This window comes from Sorex araneus, chromosome 6, assembly GCF_027595985.1.
Source record: "Sorex araneus isolate mSorAra2 chromosome 6, mSorAra2.pri, whole genome shotgun sequence".
NCBI classification, from domain to species: Eukaryota; Metazoa; Chordata; class Mammalia; order Eulipotyphla; family Soricidae; genus Sorex; species Sorex araneus.
In genome coordinates this window covers 163,145,923-163,161,680 of record NC_073307.1, presented here as the reverse complement: position 1 = coordinate 163,161,680, position 15,758 = coordinate 163,145,923, and the positions used below count along the sequence as shown (strand labels likewise).

Genomic DNA, 15,758 nt, shown 5'->3' with positions numbered 1-15,758 from the left:
ACCCTGGTCCCGAGGGCCAGGCCGGGCATGACAGCAGCGGGCAGAGGGCACTCTGCAGCCAGGGCCACCAGTGACCAGAGCCCAGGCCCCAGGAGTGGGCGGACGCCTGACCTGAGGCAGGCAGGCGGGGACAGGGAAGCGTCTTGGGGGCCCTGTGCAGTGTTCCGTGGGGGAGACGCAGGAGAGGGCACAGGCCTCTTCTAGTTCCCCGGGTCACTCAGACTGGGGGTTGCCCATTCCCCTGCCCCCCCCAAGGGCCAGCCACGGGTGACCAGGAAGCGAGCACTGAGACAGGTGAGCAGACGGCCGCTTTATTGAGTGATGGTGCGGGGCGGCCGGTGTCGCAGGTCAGGCCACAGCAGAGCTACGGGCCGAGGGAACGCACAAGCTCACTACAACAGGAGTCGCAAGGAGCCAGTGGGGGGCAGGGGGGAGCCACAGCCCCCAGGGGTCCTGCACAAGAAGCAGCAGCTGAACTTGCCACAGGGGCTGGGGGGGTGGCAGCTGGGGGGCCTTGGGGGGGAACAGACGGTGTGTGGGCTCACGTCTGGGGGGTGGAGTAGAGGCTGTGGTAGTGGCTGCTGGGTCCCAGCACCTGGGAGAAGAGCAGGGGGCTGGTCCGCGTCTGGCTGCCCCCGCACCAGGCTGGCTCCCGGCCCACGGTGCCGTACCAGCTGCCAGAGCCGAGGCTGCCGGACAAGCTGTGGGCAGAGAAACGGGTCAGAGCGGGTGACCCGGGGCCCCAGACCCTGTGCCCAGAGAGCAAGCTCGGGTGCCTCCGCCACCCCTCGGGGCTGCCAGGACTCGATGGACTGGGCCGGGGCCGGGGAGGCTGGGGTCCTGAGGCAGGATGGCCGCGCCTACCTGGTGCTCTCGCCCCGGCTGTGCTCCCAGGAGCAGCCCTCATCCTCGCAGTGGCTGGCGCGGTCGAAGAAGTAGGATCGGGAGCCCGACACCTGCCTGCTGAGGGTGCGGCTGGTGCTCTGCGGAGAGGCACCAAGATGCCGACTCACCCTGCCTGCCGCCATGCTGTCCCGGCCCGCCCGCCCCCAGCCCGGGAAGCCTCACCAGGTCTTGCGGGGGCCGGTGCACCCGGAAGAAGCCCACCAGCAGCGTCGTGGGCAGCAGCTCCCACACAAAGAGAATGAGGCCGAACACCAGGTAGCCCTTGTTGCCCAGGTCATTCACCAGGTCCGCCTGTAGGGAGGAGGAAGGCCGTGTCGTGCCCATGGCCCAGGGGTCCCCGGGGTGGGGGGACCCCCCCAGACTGGGCCCAGGCTGGGATGGAGCGGGCTGGGGGGACTGCCCTGCCCACCTGATCAGAGACATTGTACCAGTCGTAATCGAAGGCGTCCAGCCGACTCCGGGGGGCCAGGGCCAAGGCCGCCAGGTTGTAGCAGGCCCGGCTGGCATAGAGCAGGACCATGGCACCGCCCATGGCCGCGGCCTGGCACACGCTGGTTCCCTGGCACAGACAACGACAATCAGGGAAGGCAGGCTACAGCTTCCGCACTGGCCCCGAGCCCCCGCTGGACACGGGCCCATGGGGGCGGGCGCCCTACCTTGGCCTCCAGGTAGATGCTGGTGGATGGGGCGCGCCGGGCGACCAGGCAGAGGCAGGCGGCAAGCGAGAGCGCGCAGAGGACAAAGAGGGAGTCGCTCACCAGCACGCGCACCAGCAGCAGGGCCCAGGGCTGCGTCCGGCGCCGGTGGGACAGCACCGCGCACAGCACGTTCACCAGCAGGAAGAGCAGAGAGGCCCCCACGAAGGCCCCACGGACTGCCAGCCTGCGGCCACGGCACCATCAGTCCCAGCCCTCGCCCTGCAAGCACCGCCCAGGGGACCCCGGGGTCTCCGGGCAATGCCAGCCTCTACCCTCTCCTGTTCGACATAGCGGCTGGCGCGGGGTCCCAGGAGGTCGGGGGGGGGGAGCCGGTGCCAGCCAGGCACTGGAGGGACAAGCCCTTCCCTGGGGATCAGAAATCTGGGTGTGGGCCCAGGTCCGCCTCCTGGAGGCGTGTGACCTTGAGTGGGCTGCATTCCCCTGCTGGGGCCTCAGTTTCCCCATGTGGCCACCGACAGCCTCCCCTCGAAGCGTAGGAACGAGAGGAGTGAGAGCGTGACAGCTCCTCAGAGACGCAGACAAACGGCCGGAGGTGCCCGTCCGAGTCACCCCAAAGTGCAGCTGGCTCTGGAGGGTCCCCCTCCCCCCACCCACCCGGGGCCCTCCCAGTCTCCATCACTGCAAGGACACCTGCCTCGGGCGCCGGCTGACCCAAGCTCCCGGGAGCATCCCTGGCCAGCCTCCCTTCCCAGGGAGGTCCCGAGCCCACGTCTGCCCGTTACTTACAAACCCCGGCTCATCTCCGGCCGACGTTTCGCCTTAGCCTTGAACACCACCTGCCAGGGGGAGATGCCAGCCTTGCTCCGGGCCCTGGGGACCCCACACCCCACAGCCCCTCCCCCTCAGCCCTCACCGGGGACCGCCGGTTACCTGGGCAAAGTAGAGGTTCATGAGGGTCAAGGTGAAGAACTGCAGGCAGACGGGGCAGCAGTAGAGCAGCCAGAAGGGCAGGGGCCCCAGGCGGTTGGCCCGAGGGGTGTCTCGGAAGTAGAAGGAGAAGAGGGTGGTGCGCAGGGCGGCCCAGAGCAGACACAGCGCCAGGAACACGGTCTGGTAGCTGAGCCGTTTGTGCCCGTACAGGAGCACCAGCCAGAGCTGGGCATAGACGGAGAAGAAGAGCAGCGCGTACAGGGTGGTGTAGGCCGCGGTCAGCCCCAGGGTCACGGCAGGCGGCAGCGCGGGGACCAGCCCGGCCGCGGGCACCAGGCCAGACAGGTTAGTCTCCATGCCAGGGGGCCCGCGGGTCCAGCGCAGATGGAGGGGCTGGCGGGGGGCCAGGGAAATAAATACGGAGGGGTGGGAGTTGCAGAGTGCCGACAGAGACGGGGGTTCCGCGGGAAGCAGCAGGGGCGCGCGGCCCCTGACCCTTCCGGGGCACCGGTGGCTCCCCCGCCCCGGAGTCCTGGCTCTGGCCCCTCACTTAGCGGCGTGGACGGACAGACTCTTTCTCAGGCAGAATGGGGAAGTGGGGAGTGTCGCCTCTCCGGGCCGACCCCTGAGCCGGGGCGCGGGGTAGCGGCCAGAGAAGGGGGTCCCTGGCCCTGAGAGCTCCGAGTCGTCCGGGCAGGAGGGGGAGAGCCAGCCGGTGCGCCCCCGCCCCCCTCCCCAGGGCTCAGGGCAGCGGTCCCAGCGGGGGGCGCTCAACGCCCGGCTCTCCCCCTCCCCATGGTGAGGGGCTCTCTCTCCCCTCCAATAATCCAAATGGGGGTGGGGGGGCTCTGCCTTCGATCTTCGGGATTCCGGACGCTGTGGCCAGCCCGCCCCCCCGCCCCGCCCCGACTGCGTCTACTCTCCAGACGCGGGGGGCGGCCGCCGCCGTATCCTCGGGCCGGCGCTGGGGCAGCCGGCTCCGGTCGCTGGGACCCGGGGCTCGGGCTCCCCGGCTCCCGCTGCTCCGCCCCCTCCTGCGCCTGCGCGGGCGCCGTCCGCTACGCAAACTGCGCAGGGTCGGACCCCGGCGCCGCAGCCCCGCGCCGCGCCCGGCGCGCAGCGATTCGAGAATTGGCGCGCACTGCGCCGCCGGCGGGCGCCAGGGGTTACGGGAGGCGGCGGGCGGCCCAGCGGCCCGAGCGGCGCCGCATCCGGCGGGCGTCAGGGGAGCCCGTCCCCGGCGTCGCCGGCTCTTGCTGCTTGGGGGCCCGTCCAGGACCCCCGATTCTCTTCCCCATCGCCAAAGCCGGACTGAGCTGCTCGGCCGGGGGCGGTCACGACTCCCCACTCAGCGGGTCTCGAAGGAAACTTCCGCCCACAGCCAAGATGGCCTCCGGGCCCCGCCCCCGGGTCCGCGCGCGCCGCCGCCCGCGCCCGCGCCCCGGCCGGCCGCAGGGCCTGCTCACCTGGCCGGCCGCCCGCCCGCACGGGGAAACCCCGCGGGTCCTCCGGTCTCCCTCAGCGGGGCCCCTGCCCTACTGCGCGGGGACAGTCATCCTGCTAGGGAGGAGCCTCCCTCGCTTATCTCGATATGGCGCGGGGAGTGGCGGCTTGTGGGGAGAAGGAGGGAGCGGGACTTTCCGACCCGGTCACCCGATCCAGACGGAGCAGTGACAGCAGGAGCAGTTGCATCTGACGGCGGGGCTGCAATCACGGCTCTGCGAAGGGCTTTCACCCACAGTAACCACCTCTCGGTGTGCAAGTTCCCGGGTTCCCGTGGGAGGTGGCAGGATCCCCATCTTACAGGGGTGGAAACTAAGGCCCAGCGGAGCCGCAGGGCTTGTCAGCAAAAGCTGGCCTCCAGGCTTTGGGTGGAGAATCCCGAGAAGCCCCTCATTCGCTCTCACGCGAGCCTAAGCCCTGGGAGATCGGGGGCCGATCACCCGGAGATGAAGCACCCGGGAGGAAGGCGGCGGGCCGGGCCGGGGGCGGAGCAGGCCAGGTAGGCCCCGCCCCTCGTCCCGCCCTAGTGACATTTCGAGAGCTGATTGGGCCGGCTCCGTGACAGTTTCCGTTGCCCTGGCAACTAGGGCCGGGCTCCTTCTGGACTGGAGGGAGGCGGCGGGCCCGGGTCAGGGGCCTTGAGACCGGGCTTGGGGTGAGACCTGTGCGCGGTCCCCACGGACGGGTGGGATCAGGCTTCCATATCCCCGGGGCTCCGACAGAAAATCTAGGTTCCGGGTGGAACGGGCTGAGCCCCCGACCGGGCCAGACTCAGCGGACAGATGGGGCCCGGGGAGGCTGGTGAGGCGGTGCAAACGTGGGGCGCGTCTCCCCACCCCGTCCGGCCACCCATCTCCCCCTAGCTGCACGCCTAACGCCTTGCCATCTTACCCCCTCAGCCCAGAGCATGTTCCAGATCTCAGAGTTTGAGCACAGCGAGCAGGAAGACTCCGGCCCTGCAGATCGGGGCCTGTGCCCCAGCCCCCCGGGGGCGCGGCTGGGCAACCACCGCAGCACGGCCCCAGAGCTCCTGTGGGAAGCTGGGCACCAGCACGGGCAGCCGGCCGGTAGCAGCCACCATGGAGGTAGGTCCCCTGCCGCATCCCCTCCCTGCCTCTCCCCCTGCAGCCTCCCCAGCCCCATCCATGCTCGTTGGGCGGCTCTGTAAGCCCCGATCCTCTCTGCCTCAGCTTCCTCTTCTGTAAAGGGGTGCAGTTCATCACCACCGCCGTGGAACTGTTGGGATTGTTAGCAGGGATGTGTAGATGTGTAGAAGTGCATATGATAGCGTGACTGCCGAGAAAACAGAGCTGTCTCGGCCAGGCAGGTAGTGGGTCTGAAAGGGGAAGTCACATGACTAGGGTCCCACTTGGGCCGCTTTGGTGGGTGCCAGGCCCCTGCTCTGGCCTCTCCTTTCTCTGGGGTCTAGCTTTCCAGCTTCCTGGCAAAGTCTTCCCACCCCAGGCCATACTAGAGGCTCAGGCACAGTTGCCTGGGGTACATGATCCCCAGGGACAAAGGACCCTACTAGGCTGCTGGCCTGTGGGGGGGGCGCTCTGGGGGTGCCATGAGCGTTACCCACCTGGGCACCTAGCACGTCCGTGTAGCACACAATCCGCGCACCTCCCAGAGTCCACCCTGCCGACTCCAGCCCTAGCTGCAGGAGCAAGAAACTTTTTATGGTGGAGAGATTGGGGATCATACCTGCTGTGCTGGGGACGTGCTCCCCGTTGACTTATCTCGTCAGCTGAGGGGAAAGGGATTCTTACTAAGGTCCTACCCTGTCCCACCCCAGCCCCCTGGTTTCCAAGACTTCCTGCTTTCCCAGCTCCCAGCAGCCCTCCACCACCTCTGGGAACTCTTCCCCATCCCCCAGTGCTTACTTTGCTGCTGTCCCATCTGCTAAGAGGGGGACCGCAGGCCAAAAAGGTGATAAGAGTCTTTGCCCTGGGGGGAGAGGATGAGATCGTGACAAACAGGTCCGGAATAGAAGTTTGGAAGGTTGGCGGGCAGTCAGTTCTCCATGTTTGGGGTCCCGAGGTGTGGGGCCTGAGTTGCCAGGGAGAGTGATTTTCACTGAGGTCATCCGGAGGCAGCCTTGGGAGGAGACAGCATTGAACTGGCCCGGGAAGGTGGGGTCAGGGGTCAGAGGTGAAAAGTTCTGTGGGTGAGGTGCAGGGAAGGCAAATACAATGGCCCTGAGGTTGAATCTGGCCCAGATGTGGCCCCAGCAGAGAGCTGGGGGAGGGGTGGGGGATGTGAGGGGTGGGTGGGCTTGGAGGGCGCTGCCGGGTTGGCCCGCCGGGAGTGAAATCTTGATTTGCACAGAGAGGACTGGTGTGACTCAGGCACGGGTGCTGACTCTGACGGACAGAAGCAGGGTAGGGCCATAAAGTAGGAGCTGACTCTGCATGCACACACGTGTGTGTGTGTGTGTGTGTGTGTGTGTGTGTGTGTGTGTGTGTGTGTTTGCCTGTGCCTGGGCTGGGCCAGTGGGAGGTATAAGGACATAAGGACGTGGACTCTGAGTTTCTACTGAAGCAAAGCTGCCTGTTTGCTTAGATTGGAAGTGTGTGTGTGGGGGGGGGGTTGTGGGGGGGGTGTGTGTGGGGAGGGTGAGAGGTGTGTGTGTGTGTGTGTGTGTGTGTGTGTGTGTGTGTGTGTGTGTGTGTGTGTGTGTGGTGTGAGGTGAGCAAGGGTGCCCAGGAGAACTGCAGGGGCCGGGCCTGGACCTCAGGGAGGATGGGGAGTGGGATGGGCAGACGAGAGCAGGAGAGTTGGGGCAGAGAGACAGCACAGCGGGGAGGCATTTGCTTGGCATGTGGCCGACCTGGCTTTGCTCCCTGGGACCCCATAGGGTCCCCTGAGCCAGCCAGGCGTAAGCCTGAGTACCTACCTAGGATTGTGACCCCAAAATCGAAACGAACAAACAGCTTGGTTTGGGCAGGTCAGGTGAGCGTGCCTGTAGGTGGTGATTTCTAGTAGAGATTGCTTTTCTTTGGAAATTCTAATTCCTTTTGCATTTCTTTTGTGTAGGAGCCGCTCCTGGTGCTCCTTCGGAGAATATATGGTGCTGAGGGTCAAACCTGGGCCTTCTGGTTTGGGTTTTGGGTCACATCCGCCTGTGCTCAGGGCTTACTCCTGGCCAGCTCAGGGGACCATGTGGGGTGCGGGGGATTGAACCCAGGTCGGCGGCCATGTACCAGGCAAGCGCCTCACCGGCTGTACTCTCTCTCCGGTTGTAAAGTGAGTGCCCTGGCCCGTTCAGCCATCTCTCCTGCCCCCCCAAGTGGTTTTACACATGGGGCTTCAGTCACTGATGTCCAGTCCGGTAGGCCCTGGGAACTGGTGCAGACAGAACAGCGGCCAGGCTGCGCCTGCAGCCCCGGGGAAGAGAGGAGACGGCACCCAACTGGCCTGTCCCCCGGGAGGACCACGTGCCAGGGAGGGCCAGCGACTGGAGCTGATGTCCTGTGGCCAGTGTGGCTGATGTCCTGTGGCCAGTGTGGATTGAGGCTGTGGGAGGGGACCAGGTCCCGTTGCTCATCCATTTGCTGGAGCGGGCACCAGTAATGTCTCCATATTGAATACACCACGGGGAGCTTGCCAGGCTCCGCCATGCGGGCGGGATACTCTCGGTAGCTTGCCGGGCTCTCCGAGAGGGGCAGAGGAATCGAACCCGGGTCTGCTGCGGGCTAGGCAAACGCCCTACCCGCTGTGCTATGGCTCCAGTCCGCCTCCTCGGTGTAGAGCAGAGAAACGGGGCTGCTGGCACTCAGCCCCACGGCCCGCACAAGGGGGCACTTTTCTGCTTTTGAGTTTTTTGGTTTGGGACCCACATCCGGTGGGGCTTCTCCAGGCTCAGAGTTTGAGGGTCACTCCTGGCAATGCCCAGGGAACTATGCCAGGGCTGGATCGAACCAGCCACGCAACACCCGCTCACCCAACTACTCCCAGCTCAGTGCTCCAGGTACCACGTGGTGCCAGGGTCAGAATTCAGGTGGCCAGCATGCTCAGCCTGTGAGTGGTCTTGCTGGGCCCTGTTTATTTGGATCTTGGGCCACACCCGGGGGTATTCAGGGCTTCTTCCTGGTTCTGGGCTCTGGTATCATCCTGGGGATGCTCAAGAAACTGTGTGGGTGCTGGGATGGCTGTCTCTCTGGCCCCTGGGGTGTTCTGTTATTTCTTTTTTTTTTTTCTTTTTGGGTCACACCCGGCGATGCACAGCGGTTACTCCTGGCTCATGCACTCAGGAATTATTCCTGGCAGTGCTCGGGGGACCCTATGGGATGCTGGGAATGGAACCCGGGTCGGCTGCGTGCAAGGCAAACGCCCTCCCCGCTGTGCTATCGCTCCAGCCCCCTGTTTCTTTTTTAAGGTACTTAGTGGTAGGACATACGCCTCCCGCCCCCACCCCAGCACCTCTGAGTGTGAACCCAGTTTTAAACAAACAAACAAAAAAAATGTGGCGTGCTTTTAGAACCCTGAGCACAGCTGGGTGTTGCCCCCAAACAAAACAAGCAAAAAGTAGACTGCTTTGATGTTTTGCATGCTTGAGTTCTGGGTTCCATTTCTGGCACATACAGGGGCACCCCCACCAAAAAAAGAAAAGATGAAAGCGCCTGAAAGATCGTACAGTGGGCACGGTGCTTGCCTTGTACACGGCTCACCAGGGTTTGATCCTGGCACCCCACAGGGTCCCCCCCTCCCACCCCCGAGCCCTGCCAGGAGTGACCCTTGAACAATGTCAGGTGTGACCCAGAAACCAAAAGAAGATGAAAAACCATTTTAGACCTGATGGGAATCACCCCTGGGCGATGAGGCCGGGTGGTGTGGGAGGGAGTCTGACACTCAGGAGGGGCTGTGTGGCCCTGGGGGTGCGCAGGGGGCTTGGCGGGAGGCGTCTCCAGTGGGCAGCAGTGAGGGCGGGCCAGGCCCAGCCCGGGAGGGCAGGAGGGCTGGTTTGGAGTGGGCGTCCGGGCCGGGGGCCAGCACCAGGGTGGCCAGCGCTGAGCTTCGTGGCCTTGAGTCCCAATCGCGGACTGCACTCTCGTCTCACGAGACTTGACCCACCGTGGCCATCTGTGCCGGGAGGGGGGCAGCACAGGGGACTGAGGGGCTGGGCAAGGTGGGGTGGCCATGCAGCGGGGGAGGAGCCAGGGGAGAGCAGTATGCTGAGAGCCGGGCTGAGCTGGACGGGCAGGAAGCTGGGGTGACCTGCGCAAAGTAGGGGCCCCCCTGGGCCGGAGCGATAGGACAACGGGGAGGGTGTTTGCCTTGTTCACTGCAGGCCCAGATTAGATCCCCGGCATCCCACAGGGCCCCCCGAGCACTGCCAGGGGTGATTCCTGAGTGCAGAGCCAGGAGGAGCCCCAGTGCACCACTGGGTGTGGCCCCCAAACAAAACAAAACAAGATGCAGAGCTGGTAGCAGAAGGGGGCGCCCACTCACAGCCCCCCAGGGGGCCACACGGGCCTTCCTCAGCCTGAGTTCCGGTGCCAGGGCTGAGAGGCAAGTGACTGTTCTCCATAAAAGACCCCAAAGTGCCAGGGACCCCCCGCTGCCCGCTCCGTCCCCTCCTGCCACCTGGCCCGGGTTTCCGCGGGCTGGGACTATGGCCACTTTGTGTGCTGGGACAGCCCCGGAGCCAAGCCAGGCCCCAGCAAGGGCAGGTGCAGGGGGATTGTAGGGGAGAGGGGGGGGCACAGCGAGGTATCTGGGGGCGGGAGCGAGCGGGAGGGGAGCCAGGCCCAGGGCTGGAGGCCAGCAGGGCCGTGTCCAGCGGGGCCTTGTCCAGCGGGGGCAGCGGAGCTTCCGGTGCCGGTGCGGACTTCCTTTCCTTCTCTCTTGGTGCTGGGCCACACCCGGCAGTGCTCGGGGGTCCCGCCCAGCCTGTTCAGAGCTGGAACCCAGGCCTCTGGCAAGGCCTGTGTGCAGGGCTGCCTCCTGGCAGGGCCCTGGGGACCACAGAGGAGGCGGGGCTCAAAGCAGGGCTGGCCTGTGCGAGGCAAGTGCCCTCCCCGTAATACCCCGCACCAGCCTCTCGGGTCCTCTCTCTCCAGCCCTGCCTCAGTTTTCTTCTCTGTAAAATGGGAATAGGGGCCAGAGAGACGCCTCGGAGGGCTGAGCATGCCCTTTGCCTGCTTGACGCCTACACACCCCCCCACACGGAGACAGGGGACTGGCCTCTAAGCGCGAATCGGGAGTAGCCCAGGCACCTCAGGGGTGACACAGCGCCGGGGCTGCCCCCGCCATGATGGGGGTATTGTTGTGGAGATGCCTGCCCTGAGCAGACTCGGGGTGCCGTTTGCTCCTTGGCCGGCTCCCCAGTGCGGAGGGTGAAGCAGAGGTGAGACCTGGTCAGGGCCGGGAGGTGCTGCAAGAGTGAGGCCGAGAGAGACGGAGAAATTATTATTTTTTTAAATTTTATTCAATCACCGTGAGATAGTTACAAGTTTTCATGTTTGGGTTACAATCTCACAATGATCAAACACCCATCCCTCCACCAGTGCACATTCCCCACCACCAATATCCCAGGTATACCCCCCCTTTCCCACCCTCCCCCTGCCTCCATGGCAGACAATATTCCCCATACTCTCTCTCTGCTTTTGGGCATTATGGCTTGCAACACAGACACTGAGAGGTCATCATGTTTGGTCCATTATCTACTTTCGGCATGCATCTCCCATCCCAACTGGTTCCTCCAGCCATCATTTTCTTTTTTCTTTTTCTTTTTTTTTTTTGCTTTTTGGGTCACACCTGGCGATGCACAGGGGTTACTCCTGGCTCTGCACTCAGGAATTACCCCTGGCAGTGCTCAGGGGACCATATGGGATGCTGGGAATCGAACCCGGGTCGGCCGCGTGCAAGGCAAACGCTCTACCCACTGTGCTATCGCTCCAGCCCCTCCAGCCATCATTTTCTTTGTGATCCCTTCTCTATTCCATCTGCCTTCTCCCCTCTGCTCATGAAGCAGGCTTCCAGCTATGGGGCAATCCCCCTGGCCCTTGTATCTACTGTCCTTGGGTGTCAGCCTCATGTGATGTTATTCTATACTCCACAAATGAGTGCAGTCCCTCTATGTCTGTCCCTCTCTGACTCATTTCACTTAGCATGATACTCTCCAAGTTTGTCCACTTGTAAGCAAATTTCATGACTTCATCTCTAGAGACGGAGAATTTAAAGTAGGGCCTTAGAGTAGGGCCGGCAGCCCCAGCCCCAGGCCGAACCCCTCGATTTGGGCAGGGGCACTGGGGTTACACCCAGGGCTCACTCCACAGTGCTCAGGGGACTTTGGTGCTGGAGAAATTCTGGTCTGCCATGCCTGTTATTTTTATGACATCAGCTGCCTCTTTATTACTTAAAATAAGACCTTCCCCAGAGCGGCAGTACAGCAGGTTCCCCGGGCACTGCCAGGACTGGTCCCTGAGCAAAGAGCCTTAGGTTCTGAGCACTGCTGTGAGTGACCCCCAAATTTAAATATACATATATATACATATACATGATACATATATATACATATACATATACATATATATATATATATATATATATATATATATATATATGGACCTCTCCTGGCAGTGCTCAGAGTCAGAGGCTGCTGGGTTATACCCAGCAGTGCCTGGGGGGGCCGTCATGTGGGCGTGACTGGACATGGCCCCGAACATGCCAGCCCGGGCCCACCGTGGAGCGCTTTCCCCCAGCCCCCAGACTTCTGTTCATGTAAAGCTTCTTTTTTGTTTGTTTTTTTTTTGTTTTTGGGTCACACCCGGCGATGCACAGGGGTCACTCCTGGCTCTGCACTCAGGAATTACCCCTGGCGGTGCTCAGGGGACCATATGGGATGCTGGGATTAGAACCCGGGTCGGCCGCGTGCAAGGCAAACGCCCTACCCGCTGTGCTGTCGCTCCAGCCCCTGTTCATGTAAAGCTTCTGAGTTAAGTGTTTCAGTTTTGTCTGTTTGGGGTTCACACCACGGGGTGCCAGGATCAAACCCAGGGTTCCCACACGCAAAGTGGGCACTCCTGCCCACTGAGCCATCTCCCCGACCTCAGCTTACCTTGAAATTAATGCCAAGGGGCTGGAGCGACAGCACAGCGGGTAGGGCGTTTGCCTTGCACGCGGCCGACCCGGGTTCTAATCCCAGCATCCCATATGGTCCCCTGAGCACTACCAGGGGTGATTCCTGAGTGCAGAGCCAGGAGTAACCCCTGTGCATTGCCGGGTGTGACCCAAAAACCAAAAAAAACGAAAAGAAATTAATGCCAATCTGCAGAGAAGCAGGCGAGGGACTCCAGTTGCCCATGCGGTCCCCAAGTGACAGTGTCGTGAGTACAGCGTGGCGGAAGCTCAGGGCTCAGGCGCTGCTGGCGGGGACTGTGGTGGCACTGGTGGCCTTGCGTGCTGGCCGTCCTCAGGGGTCCTTATGCATGTTTCAGGAATAGCCTTGCTGGCCAGGAAGGGACTTCCAGACCCCTCAAATGGCTTTAGGGAGTACTAGGTGTCCCTGTAGGGCATACAGGGCCAAGAAGTGGACATGCCTGGCCTGCTGGCTGGGCCCTGTATCCGGCCCCTTGAGCCTGGGCTGTGTCCAGCCTCGCCCACTTGCCCAGCAGCTCGGGGGCGGGAATTGAGGAGTTTGGCTTTGCTGCAGTTCCAGGCCCTTCCTCTCCCCCCCCACCCTGCTCCAAGCCACAGAGGCAGTGGGAGCGCGCAGGGCTGGGGACATCCCAGCCCCCGCCAAGGTGGCCCCCCTCCCGCTCCTGTGGGAAGCAGCCGTGCCCTGCCTTGCGTGTGTGGGGTGCTGTTGAGGGTGCAGTGGTCTGGGGCTGCGCTGTCTCCTTCCCCCGAGAGCTCAGTCTCTCGGAACATTCCAGCAGGCTGGAGGGGCAAGGGTACAAAGGGGGTGGGGTGGGGCTGGAGTGACAGGACAGCGGGGAGGGCATTTGCCTTGCACTCAGCCAACCAGGTTCGATCCCCAGCATCCCATCTGGTCCCCGAGAGTGCCAAGAGTAATTCCTAAGCGCAGAGCCAGGAGTAATCCCTGAGCATCACCGGGCATGGCCCCCAAACCACAAAACCAGAAACAGTGGCCGGAGAAGACCCCAGATCCTCTGACAGTAGCTGAGCTACGCCACGGCCCCTCAAGGGGTGTCAGTGATGATGGTGCAAACGCCCCACCCATGGGAGTTTCCTGTGGAGTAGAAGACCCCAAACGGCCTCCCCAGCCAGGGTCTCCGGGGAGGCGGCTGGTGTTGCTGGACAACCCGGTAGACAGATATGGGTCCCACGCTCCCCTACCAGCTGTGTGACCCTGGGGAAGTGGCTTGCCCTCTCTGTGCCCCCGTGTCTCCTGGGTGAAGTGGGGGCAGGGAGTGGCCTCACCCTCGGGGATGGGGGTGTCATGGACTGAATACACATGGCCAAGCCCCCAGGCCACGTGATAAAGGCTGTTCCACTTGCTGTGATTTCTGGTTGAGGGGGCAGTGACCGCTGGGAGCTGCTACCCTGCCTCTGGGCAGCTGTGCCTGGGGCTTCTTAGGGCCCACAAAGCGGCACGAGCCCCGGAGAGGCCTGGTGGCATGACAGATGCCCCGTGCCCACCTCTGTAATACCCTGGCACCTGCCACTGGAAGCCGGGACGAGAAGGGGAGGCACCGGGTGCTATGGCACCAGGGCTGCATGCAGCCCCTCCGGCCCCTGCTCGCCTCCTCACCCCACAGAGTGGCCGGGCCACCTCCGGTCCCCCTGCCCGTTCCCCAGACACCTCACCATGAAGCCGGCCTGCCTGGCCTCGGGGTAGCTTGGTGACACCCGCCAGCTGTTCTGCCCACCTGCTCTCTAGGTCTTTTTCTCAGCCTCAGATCTGGAGCCCCGGCCCAGGGGTGGGGGTCAGGGAGAGGGGCCTGTTCCCCAGAAGGCCCTGCTGGGGGGCTGGAGAGACCGTCCAGTGGGCAGGGTGCTTGTACTGCATGCAGCCAACCCGGGTTCTGTCCCCAGCAGCACGTAGGGTCCCCAGGCCCCACTGGGTGAGGCCCCAAGACAAACAGAAAGGCCTTCCTGGCAGGCAGCCTCGCCCTGGCCACGGGGCAGGGCCACTGACCTCCATGCCTCTCCCTCTTTATTACTGAGCTGAGGTCCCCGGGGTTTGGGATCCTGGAGGGTGTGGCTCCAGGCTGTGGAGTGAGATAAGGCCAGACCCAGGGCCCAGCCTTTGCACAGTGGCCCTTGCGGCTAACAAAGCACCTTCTGGCAGCATCTGGAAACCTTTCATACAGGCCCAGTGGCAGGCGGAGCTCCAGGGCCACCAGGGCCACCAGTGGCCTCAGGGCCAGTTTCCGGGGAGGTGGAGGAGAGGCTCCATCGCTTCCGGATGCACGGAGGATGTTGCAGGACGTTGCAGGATGTTGCAGGAGCAGGGGGAAGGGCTCCACACCTGGTACCAAGGAGGAGGCCCGAGTCAGGGCTGGGCGCCCCTGCAGAGCTGCCCCATGGGTGACAAGTCACCTCTCAGAAAACCCCCTCGGAGGCTCCCTTCCCACTGACGGCTCTTCCTACACCCCCAGTTTCATGGGACACGCAGGGGAGTCACTCTCTTCCCCCGCACCTTCACGGGGCTCAGTGATGGGGGGCGCGGCCAAGCTCCTGTCAGTCCTCTCCGCTGGCGCCCCGGCTTCCCTGAGCTACACGGGGGTCGACACGGGGGTCGGCGGGGCTGGGGGCCCGGACAGCTGAGATGCACGTCGCCCGATGCTCTGCAGGCGCTGGGGCTGTGGAGATCCGGAGCCGCCACAGCTCGTACCCGACCGCGTCCGAGGAGGAGGACGGGCTGGACGAGGAGGAGCTCAGCCCCTTCCGGGCCCGCTCGCGCTCGGCGCCCCCCAACCTGTGGGCCGCGCAGCGGTATGGCCGCGAGCTCCGGAGGATGAGCGACGAGTTCCAGGGATCCTTCAAGGTGAGCACCGGCCCTTAGGCCGTCCGCTGAGGGCCCCCCCATCACGGGCGCTGCCGGGCGTCCGGCCGCAGCTCCAGGTACTAAGTCTGCGGCTCCAACGCGCGCACGCGAGGTTCGAGGCGTCCCTCGTGCGGCCCCTGCGCGGATTCCTAGTCTTGATCGCGCCCCCAGGGCCCGCAGCGCCCGCGCGCTCCCGGGAAAGCGGTCGGGGACCCCCGGCGCTGGCCACTCTGGGAAACGTAGTCTTGGGCCCGGCGCGCGAGTCCGCAGTGGAAGCGTCCGCTTATTCCTGCCTTCTCTCCCTTTCCTCCTGCCATCCCGAAGGGACTTCCCCGCCCGAAGAGCGCGGGCACCGCCATGCAGATGCTCCAGAGCCCCACCAGCTGGACACGCACCTTCCAGTCCTGGTGGCACCGCAACGTGGGGAAAGGAGGCCCCGCCCCCTCGCAGTGACCTTCCGCCCGGAGTTCCCAGCTCTGTCGGCGCCATGTCTGTTGCGGGCGGAAGTGCCTCCCGCAGAAAGAGCGAGAGGATCGGCTCCCCCTTTCCGGAAGAAGGCGTGCGGGCCCAGCGCCCGGCCCTTCCGGCGTCTGCGAGGACCCGGGAGGGCCGGGGCCCCTTGGGAAGTTTTGAAAATTCCCCGCTTCTCGCGCCGGAAGTGGCGGGCCGCCCCCGCCCGCGGGAACCCTGCCCTCCCCGGGGACGCCGCGGGCCGGAGCGCGCCCGCCCGCCCGCAGCTACGTGCGAATAAAGCCCGTGTGTGTGCCGCCGCGCCTGTCTTTGTCATCGCTTGGGACGGGGAG

General features: G+C 64.1%; 2 protein-coding genes across 4 annotated transcripts; one reads left to right on the top strand and one right to left on the bottom strand.

Moving 5' to 3' along the window:
• Positions 1-293: 293 nt before the first annotated feature.
• On the bottom strand, positions 294-4,099 carry GPR137 (G protein-coupled receptor 137). The gene is made up of 8 exons (XM_004618377.2): positions 3,962-4,099; positions 2,496-2,888; positions 2,352-2,401; positions 1,563-1,788; positions 1,316-1,465; positions 1,069-1,197; positions 865-983; positions 294-701 (listed from the first exon to the last, which is right to left on the bottom strand). Exons 2-8 carry the CDS (start codon positions 2,850-2,852, stop codon positions 542-544), a joined length of 1,191 nt encoding a protein of 396 aa, XP_004618434.1. The 5' UTR covers positions 2,853-2,888; positions 3,962-4,099; the 3' UTR covers positions 294-541.
• An 11-nt stretch (positions 4,100-4,110) lies between these two features.
• Positions 4,111-15,724, top strand: BAD (BCL2 associated agonist of cell death). Of its 3 annotated transcripts, none has more exons than XM_055141749.1 (4): positions 4,111-4,249; positions 4,898-5,083; positions 14,762-14,955; positions 15,280-15,724. In XM_055141749.1, the coding sequence occupies exons 2-4, from the start codon at positions 4,906-4,908 to the stop codon at positions 15,406-15,408; spliced, it is 501 nt and encodes a 166-aa protein (XP_054997724.1). In that variant the 5' UTR covers positions 4,111-4,249; positions 4,898-4,905; the 3' UTR covers positions 15,409-15,724. The 3 variants fall into 3 exon arrangements, with proteins under 3 accessions (XP_054997724.1, XP_054997725.1, XP_004618433.1); XM_055141750.1 differs by lacking the exon at positions 4,111-4,249 and adding an exon at positions 4,272-4,497; XM_004618376.2 differs by lacking the exon at positions 4,111-4,249 and adding an exon at positions 4,522-4,653.
• Positions 15,725-15,758: the final 34 nt, after the last annotated feature.